Genomic DNA, 12,011 nt, shown 5'->3' with positions numbered 1-12,011 from the left:
CTCCTCTCTGAGGGCGGCGTCCTTTCAACGGATGCACGCAGAGGTCTGTGGGCCGAGTGCTAACAGGTGCAAAGCCCCCCCCCTCCTCACAAGTTAAAGTGAATCAGAAGAGCTAAAGCTTGGAGAGATTTCAAGTGTGACCAAAAAGTTTTAGAAGCTGACGTGACGAGATCCCTGCTTTTTTCTTGTTTCTATATCAGAGCTCCTGACTTACAGGGTGGGGTAAGAACACACGCCGTCCCACCTCGGCCACTTGTTTACTGATTTCAGTCCTCGGGTTGGGGATGAGTCTGAGGCTGATTTGTATTCACTGACTTCAACCATCCTCAACAAAACACTAATAACGGAAATGGGATTTCCTCAAACTGCAAGGGTTTGTTTTCTTTCTAAATTCGCTTTAGCAGAACCTCTGACATGACAAGATGGAAAAATTCATTGGTTCCTGGATCCACACCATCATCATCATGTCTGGAAACACGACTCAGTTCAGCCGCTGCTCTGACCTCCTTTATGGAACAACGTTTAATTGCTGCTGCAGAGAATCCTGCCAGACTGCAGGAGCCCAGGAATTTCTGGGCCAACGTGCCCGGCAGAGTTAATTGGAGAATTTATTATTTCTGTTCGTGCACCTCAAAGCCCCGTACAGGCAGAGGCAGTAAGAGCAGTGGGTTAGCTCATCCATTTTTATTGGGGATGAAGTGTCCAAACCTCATGAGACGAGAGCTCTGGAGATCTTCTGTCGATGGGTTTTGCAGCTGTGAGGCCAGTTCTGCTCCCTCTGAGACCCCGCAGCCTCCGAAGGAGCAGGGAAGGAAAGGTGTAGATGACAGTTGAGCAGTTCAAGAGGTCGCCAGGCCTTCAACGTGTTCAGATGTTCCTGACATTTTTGGAGGCTAGTTTAAAAAGCCTAAAATTGGTGACTTTTGCGTCAAACTGTCCAGAGCTGAAAGAGGAAGGGAGGCTGTTTGTGTCTGCGCATGGAGGATGCAGCAGCAGAGGGGCTGCAGCGTCTGCGCATGCCCCGTGCAGCGTCTCGCTCCTTCACAGTCGTCGTCCTTTCTTCAGACCTGGCCCAGCAAACAACAGCATGCAAGTTTGAACCTAAATCTGAAAATTTCATTGCATCGCGCTGCTTTCCTTTCTCTCCGACCATCAATTTTTCATCGCACATCAATAAGCAATAAGATTGTCTTTTTTGCATGTGAGTGGCTCACGCTGTCTGCAGCCGTTTTCTGCCTAACAGGTGGGGGCGCCTCTATGAGCGCTTAAGACAACTCTGTCCCCAGCAGGGGAGCTCCCCCAGGCAGAGCGGTACCTGTAGGAATCAATAATTCAGCTGTTCTTGTTCTGTTATTGAAAGATAACATGCAGGGGCTGAGAGGGAGGGACGGGGCTTCTATCAGAGTTATGTTGTGCAGATTTACTCCATCCATATTTAAATAAGAGGCATGTAAGGGTCTGCGCAAGGCAGGACTAGGACTTTCCTCTGACAGATGATTCAGGAGACAACCTGTATGTATACAAAAACACTCAGATGGTTATTATAACCAAGACCAAAGAACTCTTGATAAAACCTTCAATGATCCCAGCTCTTAGTGATCCTTCTCCATAAGTACTGAATGTTGACGTCACGCATAGAAAACGGCTAACTTCTGGCTCCCATCTATTCAAATTAATTCCGTCACCACTTTTTCCCGATACGGACGCCGCCATGTTGGAGCCAGACGTCGTAAGTCAGCAATGATTAGTCCAGAGTTGGTCTAAGTCAATGTTTCTATGGCAACCACTCATCAGTAGTGAGTTTGTTGGAAGTCCATACTCCCACCACTTGAAAGCAGGATACACGAAATTTTAAATGTTGGACTTGAGACAACATACTTTTGAGGCATCTGATTAGTCCATTTATAACTTGCACTACAGACAAAAATACCATTTAAAACAATTAGGTTTGGCAAAATAAAATAAAAATGGTAGAGCAAGAATGGTTATTCTGGCAAATACAAAGTTAATTTCTTAAAATGCGTCTATGGGATTTTGGCTTCTTGGAGTCAGCAGGTACTTGCTGTTTGAAACACAATTGGGTAGGCGTCACTCAGTCCAGTTTTTTATATACAGTCAATGGCTACTAGGTATGTCACTACCAACAATGCTACTTTCACAAGTGCAAAAAATGCCCCAAAACCCATTTTAACCCTACTTTCCTAGTCAATTCTGTCTTCATCTTTGTATTTTTCAAACGTATCCTGTCCTGCATTTAATCAAACAGATACGAGCTGATGGCCTCCAGTATTGGACAGGTTTTACTGTTACAGTAGGGGGTTGGACACATGAGGGGTATATTTGTATAAATGCCTTTTGTATAAGCTTTATTTATGTGAAATACATTTTCATACATTTCTGTTTTGGACCAGACGGAAAAGAGAAAAGACAGTGACACTTGTTATTTTCCTACTATTTATTAGTCTTTACCATTTAGTACTTTTCTATCTGTGTTTTTACAAGCTACTACTACCGTTGCATGCTAAAAGTACCTCTTGATTACCTTAAAAAGCACGAATGCTCTTCTCATCCCAAGTATTTCGTGGCATTTTGACTTTGTGTTACTAAACAAACAAACATATACCAGGACAAAGCAGATGATGTGCTTGATGCGTCCTGTTGGCTTCCAAGGTTCCAAGAAGTTTGTGCAGCTTTTTCTTCAAGAAATTCTCAAAAAAGGATCTTAATTACTAAATGCTCATTTAGCACCATATCAATGGTTGCTGCCACATTGATAGTGAATTATGATAAATTTATTTTGTTTCTTTAACTTAACTGAACAGAAATATGCTATTTGAATCTGATTCTTGTGCTTAGCATGCAGTTTTTTTCACTTGTTGTTATTGCTGAAAATTGCTCGAAAAAAAAACAAATCAATCAAATTAGTTTTGTTTGTTCAGAATGAAAATAGATGCTGACAGACTTAAAAATCTGAGCATCTTCCTGCTGCCAGATGTTTCCCAGATTCTGTTCAAAAAAAGTGAAAGCTTCTCGCTTTAGAGAGATCCTCTCTAATATGTGATGTTTGAATTAGAATTGCCTTGAAATGACTGCTAAACATCACTTCAGGGAAGTCTTTCCAACACGTGTTGTGAAAAATTATTTAAAAATCCTTTCCTTTTTTTCTTTATATTTAATGGCACCATTTTTCTTAATCCACTAGCTTTTAGTTTTTAGCAAAGGTAACCAGAGAAACTAAAATAATTTCTGAGATGATAATTGTACTTTTTTAAATAAAGAAAAAGATAGAATCCCCAGTTTTTTAAGGTTTTATTTTCCCACTGAACACCACAAACATAACGCTCTCTATGAATTAATGGTTATGCGAAACGGGTCCACAGCATGCGATAGACCTTTCCTGGTCTGCGGATTCCTTGACGGTGGTGAAAACCCAGCAACAGCTCCACTTCCTTTGGAAACAGATTTAGAGGAGAAGTTGGTTGTGATGCTCTGATTGTAAAGCTTCCAGAGTTGTTACTCCACACAAGGTTCACTAGATGAGTATTTTGAGAGACAGTTTCTTTCCAACAGCAATTATCACAGTAAACAAATTTAAAATGATCTGTAAATCGACCAGAGTTGTCCATATATGTGCAAAAAACAGTTTTATGCTATAAAAAAAAATCTTCTGTTTACATGATCCCTTCTGCACTAATGCTAATATTTACGTAACTCATTGAAAATGTCATTGTTTTTTAGGTAAGTGTGTTTATATTTGCACTACGGATATCTGTGGCTGTGTGTGCTTGGGGGGGGTGGGGGGGGTGGAGCTTGAGTGATGCTGGGGGTTATGCTGTGTGGTAGAGTTTTCCATGCCAGGATAGCTCCTTTTGAATGGACCATTTTGAATAGTCTTTCTTTAGTCCCTCCACCCCTAGAGGCACTACAAGAAGCCATTGCTGTGTCATGTCAGTCGTTGCCTCAACGCCCCAATTTATGGAAATGGACTCCAGTTTTTATTTTTAAAGAACTTTATTTGTTTATCACTGAGCCCCCTCGATCAGTCGTCCCATCATCAGTCAGTGACTGTACATGTAAACTGGACTAAGTGACCCATTCCAAACAGGAAGTACCCTCTGGCTCCAAGAAGCCAAAATCCCATAAGCTTCGATTGAGAAATAAACAGCTTTTAGTCAGTCATTATATTTTTCAGAATGACCTGCGACCTGTTTTTTTAACATGTTCTTGGTGGTGCCTGCTGGCCCACATGTCCAAACGTTTGACGTTTCATGTAGATTTTGTGGACTTCCAGCAAGCCCACCGCTGATTGGCCAGAGTTGTTGCCAGAACTCAGACCGACCATATCAATCTGTGGCTTTCTGATCTCATTTGGCTCCAACATGGCAGCGCCCATATTGCGAAAAAATGGTGACTTGGTATGACTTCTTTGGTTGGATTTTAAGGCGGCTCACAAAATAACATTGAAGTTTGCATGCAGCATATGCTAAGCTAACTATGGCAATTAGCTTACTGGTAGTATTGCAGACAAAACGGGAACTCGTCCTGCAAAATTAAAATACTGTTGGTCAACGTTGTAAAGTTTTAAACAACTCTTGAGTTTTTTTTTCAAAAAGGGAAGTTTGGGGTTTAGTGCTGACATTAAAAAGAGGACAGATTATTTGTCATCATTTACTTTGTCAAACTAAATGAAAATGTCAACTCTGAATTTGTGATTTTTCTCTGGCAGTGCTGACCGGCTGAGGGACCTACGTGGGGCGGTTATGGGCAGACCAGAGGGGTTGGCCAGACCACCTCTGGTATCAGCCATGACACTTTGCCTCCTTGCTCTGCTGGTGCTGCTGTGCTGCAGCGTCTCCAGCCTCCCTCCACCTCTGCCAAGAGTCTTCCTTTCCTTTGAAGGTAAGAAAAAGAAAAAAGCTCATAGATCAGCAGCTTCACGACTGTGTTTTCGCTCACTAAACATGCCGCTGCCACGACTAAACAAATGGCCAGTGATAAATCCCAGCCCCGGGGGGATATAATAATACTTTTAAATGGCGCATTAATGAGTAATCTCTTTTCTATCAAAGCCATGTTGTTCATTTCAGAATAAATACCCTGTGTTCGAGCTCTAGACTTCCTTTCCAGGAGATCCTTCTCCATCTTTGGTCCTGCTGAGTGTCGGCCAAAAGTCAGGCCTCTGCAGGAGGTGGCACTGCCTGTCAGAAAACCCTCAATCTGTTCCTTGTTAAACTTTAATTACAAAAAGCTCTGCACAGCTCCAGGCCCGTGGGCACAGCGGTTTCGTCTGCTTTTAAATATCTTCAAAAGTTCCTGACAAGATAATTTCACCATTTTTCGACAGAATTTTGGCCCTTTATCGGTGTGGGTTTAACTCTGGGTGGTGTGTGTGGTGGAGTAACCTCGTCCATGCAGCAGGACGGTGAGAAGGAGCTGGCCTCAGTGCAGCATGGAGCAGCTGAAGGTGTCAATCAGTCAGTTTTTAGTGCAGCAAAAACAACCGAATGCTTTTCTTTTTTACAGAGCGTTAAATTTAGCTGAGTTCAGTCTGTCACTTTCATTTTTGGTCTTTTTTTTTCTCCATTTCTGCAGCATTTCTGTATTTTATTGTCACAAGATGGAAACAAAAAAACATATGGCTAAGAAAATGTTTTGATTTACAAAATCAAACCTGTCATAGTATCTAAACTCAGACTCAAACATTTCAGAAAGAATTCCATTCTTGGTGGGGGGAAAAAGTGAGTAAAGCTTAACAGCAGATGTGGACGGACTCTTAAGGACAAAGGTGGAGGTTCATTTCTTATGCAAACACTGAAATCATGCCAAGAGAAGAAAATGGAGATGGTCAAAGGGTGGCGGAGAGAGTGAAGGAAGCCTCATGAAACGTGACTGGAAGAGGGGTGGACTAAGGTGCAGGTGGTTTGGCCGCCATAGTCTGCCTTCCGAGCTGGATTCTTTCCCTCCCAGAGGCAACCTGTTGAGTATAGTGGACTGACGCCAACACATCCAAGAAAATAAACCTGCACCGTAGATCACAGGAGACCAGAGTGCTCTTGTGTCGAAGCTGAAACCCAACCCGGGGGTGAAGCAGGTTCACGGGACTCCCGTTGTAGCCCCTCGTCCTGCGGAGAAGCCTCCGACATTCCTCTCCCTTCCCTTGTGCCTCCGTTCCTGCCGTGAACGCAGCCAAGCCACAATTAAAACTGCATTGTAAACAGCGTGAAATGCAGCTAACCTAAATAATAAACTCTCAAGTGGTGCTTTTCTCGTTCGACCCTAGCATAATAAACTCGAACCTTCCCTATTTATGTAGAATCGTGTGATAAAAGATAATTACCCCCCCTTCCAGTTGCTTTAAATGTCTCTCCAGCATTCCTGCTGACCTGGTTTGTGGTCGTTTGTGTTTTTACTGATGCTCAAACACTGCAATTTCATGAAGAAATGAACCAGCAAAGCTTTAAAACACCTAAAAAAGATCAAATTTCACTTATAAAAGCTTATTTTCAAACTTTTTTGGAAGTGGCTTAGTAGACCTTTGAGTCTATATTCCCACACAATGCTTCTTAAACTGTTTAATCCAAATTTAGACCCATTGCATATCCATTAAAATTCAATTATTTGCACGATTGATGGCAAATTGATGACTGGAGACTGACAAACATTTGAGGTTTTAGACCAGAAGCCATTGACGGATAATTGATGACTGGAAGTCGCCAACATGTGAACTGTGAGGTAATTTAACTCTTCATTAATTCTAGCCTTAGACAAAAATTTCACATATTTCTCTTTCAGTTGGGGTTGTGCTGTTTGTCTTGTGGATACAAAAACACATTTTATCAGGACAAAAATGGTTTTAATCATTCTAGAAATAGACTGTGATCCACTGTTAGTAAAATATTGATTATAAGCTTATAGATCAGGATCCAGGCATGAGATATGTTAGTTATTGCTGGTGAGCATTAAATCATGATTATTAGCAGCTGATGTCCTTCTTTGCAAGAATTGAACGTGTCGCAGTGATCATTTAAATAAATGTTTTGTATTTCTGTCTTAGCGGACAAATCTGATGTGTTGTTAGTTAGTTTTTATTTGTTTTTATCAAACTTATTTTAATACTTGTGATTTATCAATTTGTTTTCTATTTAACTTCTATATTTTTAGGTTACATTAGCTGGAGGCTTCAAATAAGCTTTTTAGATTTTTTAGCCTCTTCCTGCACATAATTCCTTTTTAATGCTGTTTTAAATCTGCAAAAACAATTTAACTTTTTTTAAAACCTATTACAAAAAAAGTGTTTTGGGTGTTTTTACCATGTTTTTACCATGTTCTTACCATGTTCTTGTGGTATTTTTCTGATGATGGAGGGGCTGGAAGCAAACGGTAGAGCGTATAAAAAAAATTGGTGTTGGGAAGTGGGGGCGGGGTTGGTCAACACCAATGGTCCTGCTCACAACTCAGAGGCAAATTTTTAAACAAACACTGCTGCTCTGCAGAAGCTGTCCTATAGAACAACAAGTTTTTGGATTATGGCGAAAACGGCATAAATAAAAGAGCACTGGGAACGCTTTGAAAATGGATCAAAAGATGATCGGAGCGGGACTTTTAGTGGCGGGGTGTCACTAAAATTATTGAATTAGACAGAAAAGCCACAAAAACCAGAAACTGTGGCATCCTGGACTCTTACGGCCCGTACACACCGGGACGAATATTCGCCAGGTGTTATTCGCCAGCGTTTTTCGCCACGTTTTTTGTGTTCACACCCAGGCGATTTTCCCTGACAATGAGCCGAGCGAACATGCAATATCATTCCCTGACATTAGATGGCGCTTAATGTAAACAGAAATACTCCTGTACACAAGGTGGCGCTGCGCAACTTTACGCTTCTTAAAGTCGCTTTTCACGCTTTTCACAAGAAGAGAGCAAGTATTTACGCGCTTGTCAGAATCATACAAAGAAAACATGAATATTTCAAGCACCAGTAGCTCCAACTGGTGCTTGGTTCGGGGATATTTTAGAATGTCCGTCATTATTTCTTTGCGGCAGTGTAGACCAGAGGTAGGCACTGAGGGCCGCATTCCTGCATGTTTTTCAGCATACCCTGCTCTGGCATGTTCTAATTGGCTGGATACACCTGAACCAGGTAATCAGCCATGAGTAGGGCAAGACTATCTGGAAATCCTGCAGACACACCGGCCCTCGAGGCCTGGAATTGCCCACCCCTGGTGTAGACGCTACTTGGCATCTATCTTCTTCGCTGGTATGTGTGCTCAGAAAGGCAGTTTTGTGTTTGAGCGTCCCCAAGTTGTGTTTTACTGTAACTTCAGAAGCTCCAGATACGTGTGCAAAAGCGCCATTCTCATTGGTTGAATAGATTTCGATGCGGCGCGTCAAAAAAAAAACGAACCCGAGGCATTTTTTAAAAAGTGACACTTTGACGCGTGGCGTTTTTTCGCGTCGGTGTGCACACTCACATTGGTGCCATTTGTTTAGTCACGAGGCGTTAAACGTCGGCGAAAATCGTGGGCGAAATTCGTCCCGATGTGAACAGGCCTTTAGACTCATAAAGAAGAAAAAAAATACAGAACATTTTTGGTTACAATCCCATTGAATCCATTTTGTCTAAACGTTGCACAGACTTCTGGGTAAATATAAATTACAACTGACCTGGGATTCACAAACGTCTGGTAAATTTGCACAGAAGTAAGTCTCCATGTGTAGTTTTTGTGTCCCGTAATAATTTTTCACTCTTCGTTGCTCATAAAAACTGTTTTTACATTCTTGCAGACATTCTTTGTCAACAGTTTTGTTGACAAACCCCAAATTTTAGCGACTCAAAAGTTTGGCTTCCTGACTCAGGAGAATCAGTAAAAAAATGAGAAAAAAACTTTATTTTATTGTTGGAAAAAGAAATTCCTCAGTGTACTAAAACACTAGAATTTTTAAAACTCACACAAACATAATAATTAATCCATAAAAATGGGAAAACTTAAATAACTTATCCTTTGTTTTTTAAAGAAGAAAAACCTCAAGTATAGTTTGTTTTCCATCTACTTGAGTAAAAGTTGCTCAAACTGCTGCTGCTTTTGTCACTTGATGAAAGTAATTTTTTTTACCCGTCGGTGTAAAAGAAAAAGCCTGAATTGGTCTCCTGGACTGATAAATGCCGGAGTGCTCTGCGTCTCAGATCCGGATCATTTAACCTCATCAACAGTCTCACTCTCTTCTGGCAAACCTCCACTTTCAATCCAAATTAAGCTTATAAATATATACAGTTGGGATGTCGCGACATGACGGATGTTGGAGTAGGAAAAGGCCCACGGAGGGCTTTTGTGTGGTTTGTGTAGATTTTTACGCTCTGGGCTTGTCAGAGAGATTGATTGAAAGGATTTCTGCCCCTTCCCTTCAGCACCAGGAGAACCCAGGGTGGAAATCAGGAACCGGACGTCAAAGACACTCCTTCCCTTTCATGACTCATTGCTACTGCTAATCATTCCCTATAATTCTCCACGGAGCGACGCTTCATTCATTCAGACTTGAAGGGATGTTTAGGCTTTTGTGGGAATGTGTGTTTTTTGGTCGTGATTGGGTTTGAGTGGTAAAAATTTTCATTGCTTGTTAGTAAACGAGATAGTTTTTTCCTTTCTTTTTAACCCGCCTGAGGCACACAAAGCTCTTGGCTTTATCTTTTCTACCAGATTTAACTTCCATTTCGGGGATTATGGGAGAAAAAGTCATAGTTACATGTAGCCAGAGGCATTTTTTACTAAAGCCTTGGTCACAACTGCCCTTATGGATGGATACGGACGGTCTGTGGGTGAAGAATTGGCAAACCTGTACAGAGCAGCAGGTGGGCCACAAAAAACATCAAGGCCATTGACCACATAGACGGAAAATGTGCACATTTTTTTATTCTATCTACTAGCGTGTGGCATTAGGACAATGTAGACAGCATCAGCCGTACGTCATAAGTGCCTTCAACTGACATTATCCTTACAAATACTTCACAATACACTTACTACACAACAATTGTACGCTCCATTTCAGTGACATCCTTCAAAGTTGCCATTTCTAGCCTCAAGGAAACTAAGAGACATACCTGCGATCCCCTTAAAACTTTAACATCCCCCCATACAGCAATTAATTTGCTGGGTTTTGGGTCGTCCAGATCTGTGGAGGGTCACAGACAGGGACTGTCACATCTTAAAGGTCAGTAAGTGCAGGTGCATCTCATATTTCCCTAGAGGCTCATACGGCGCCCTTAAGGGACGTCATGAAAATGGAACGTGCCACTGTCATGCATGCGGGAAAAGAATTGTATTGTATGGGTGTACTGGTCCCTTATTGACCACAAATGTTTCACTGTAAAAACGCCTATAGGATGCCCACAAACTATGCTCTGACAGTCTAGTTTCTTCATTTCTAACAGTCAGTCTGCTGGTATGAAGCAGGCACTGATCATGTGAACAGCACGAACAGGCTCCTTGCGCAGTACGTAAAAAGGAATAATCCATACAATGTGCCTGCATCTCACATACTTCACCCTTTCTTACCCTTACGTGTTGTATAACCTGTCGTCTGAAAAAAGATAAGATAGAATATTCTTTATTCATCCCGCGTTGGGGAAATTCAGTTGCTACAGCAGATCAGTGCAAAAAAAGAAGAACAACAGCAATGTGCAAAAAAGAATGAAAGGGTATTTAAAATTTGCAAAAATACAAAAAGTAATTACATTTAACAAAAAGAAGAATCTACACCTATATACACCTAACATATGTTCTACCATGGTCCAGGTGAATACTTGATTCTGATTGGATGCTGGGTGTGCATTAAAAAGTGATATACCACAGGATAACTGCACGGTGAAAAGTTCCGGTTACCTAGCTTAAATGCTTTGTATCACTGCGCCGGCTCCTTTAAAACAACCTTTTACTTCATCATTTGGACAAAAACAAGCGGTAAGAGGTGAACTTTCTCTCTGAACTGATGCTTTATTCAACCCATCGGAAAGATCAGCATATATATCTCTTTATATCACCGAATCTTGACTGCAGCGGTGGTGCGGTGCGGCGCGACATAACAAATAGTCGATCCAAATTGGAAAAAAACAAGAATTAAGGACTAAATACGGGTTGACCATGTATAAGCGGGTTAATGGCCGACGAAGAATGCATTATCACTTTTTCACGCACGCCGTGGAAGCCTGAACCGTCTGACCGCGTCCTCTATAAGCAGGATCTGGAAGCTCCACCTGGATGTGCTTTTCTCTCTCTGTCTCTGGTTGTAAAATCCTCTCCTGGAAGCCTCGCCTCGCAGTGACAGTGTTCAAGAGCCTCCCTGACAGTAAAATCCTGAAGATTTACTGTCTGCTGGCAGAGCGTGGAGCCAGAGGCTCCTGATGCGTTCAGGTGAGAGGTCAACCCTTCAACTGTCGGTGGCGTGTAAAAGGAAAGCCAGGTGCTAATTGGGGCTCTTGAAAACGAGCCGGCTGCGCGATGCCGTTTGTCAGCTTGAGTTTCAAATCTTCCTGGGAATATTAACCATCATCTTAGCATGTCAGCCATGCTGTGAAACCTGCTGCCGGTGCCGGACTGCAACACAGTGCACGCACAGATGACCAAGCAGGGGAAAGTCAGCCCGTCTCATGTGTCTTGTTTGGATTCGGCGCCTGATCTCGGAAACTCGGACAGCAGAAGCAGAGCGCCTCGTGCAGCTGTGTGACAACGATGAAAGATGTCTAATTGGCAGCAGATGAAAACTGGAAAAATTAACTGCATTCAGGAGATTAAGAAATTCTTCCCTTGTGTGAGCCAACGCTGGCTCCTGTCCACGAGTAGTAGCTGCGGTGCATTAATGCACGCTGTTTGCAGTTTAAGTGCTGGGAGCAGCTTCTCTGGGAATGTCGAATATGTTGGTTGGACAGACAATCGGACGACTCTGTCAACCAAAACCGCTTTGGGTGGTCCTCTTCTTCCTTTAGATTGGCACCTTAACTGCCTACTGCCACAGATTCC

At 42.2% G+C, this 12,011-nt stretch overlaps 1 protein-coding gene across 1 annotated transcript in view; it reads left to right on the top strand.

Moving 5' to 3' along the window:
- sema3c (sema domain, immunoglobulin domain (Ig), short basic domain, secreted, (semaphorin) 3C) overlaps window positions 1-12,011 on the top strand; it is a 44,558-nt gene that overhangs the window by 347 nt on the left and 32,200 nt on the right. Inside the window, exon 2 of the mRNA XM_023952565.2 lies at window positions 4,727-4,899. Coding sequence (XP_023808333.1) covers window positions 4,761-4,899 — 139 coding nt within the window. The 5' untranslated portion in view covers window positions 4,727-4,760. The remainder of the gene's footprint in view (window positions 1-4,726; window positions 4,900-12,011) is intronic.

Source organism: Oryzias latipes, chromosome 23 (assembly GCF_053564925.1).
Source record: "Oryzias latipes strain Hd-rR chromosome 23, Olatipes_Hd-rR_3.1".
In the NCBI taxonomy this organism is placed as follows: domain Eukaryota; kingdom Metazoa; phylum Chordata; class Actinopteri; order Beloniformes; family Adrianichthyidae; genus Oryzias; species Oryzias latipes.
This window is presented reverse-complemented; position numbering and strand designations above follow the sequence as displayed.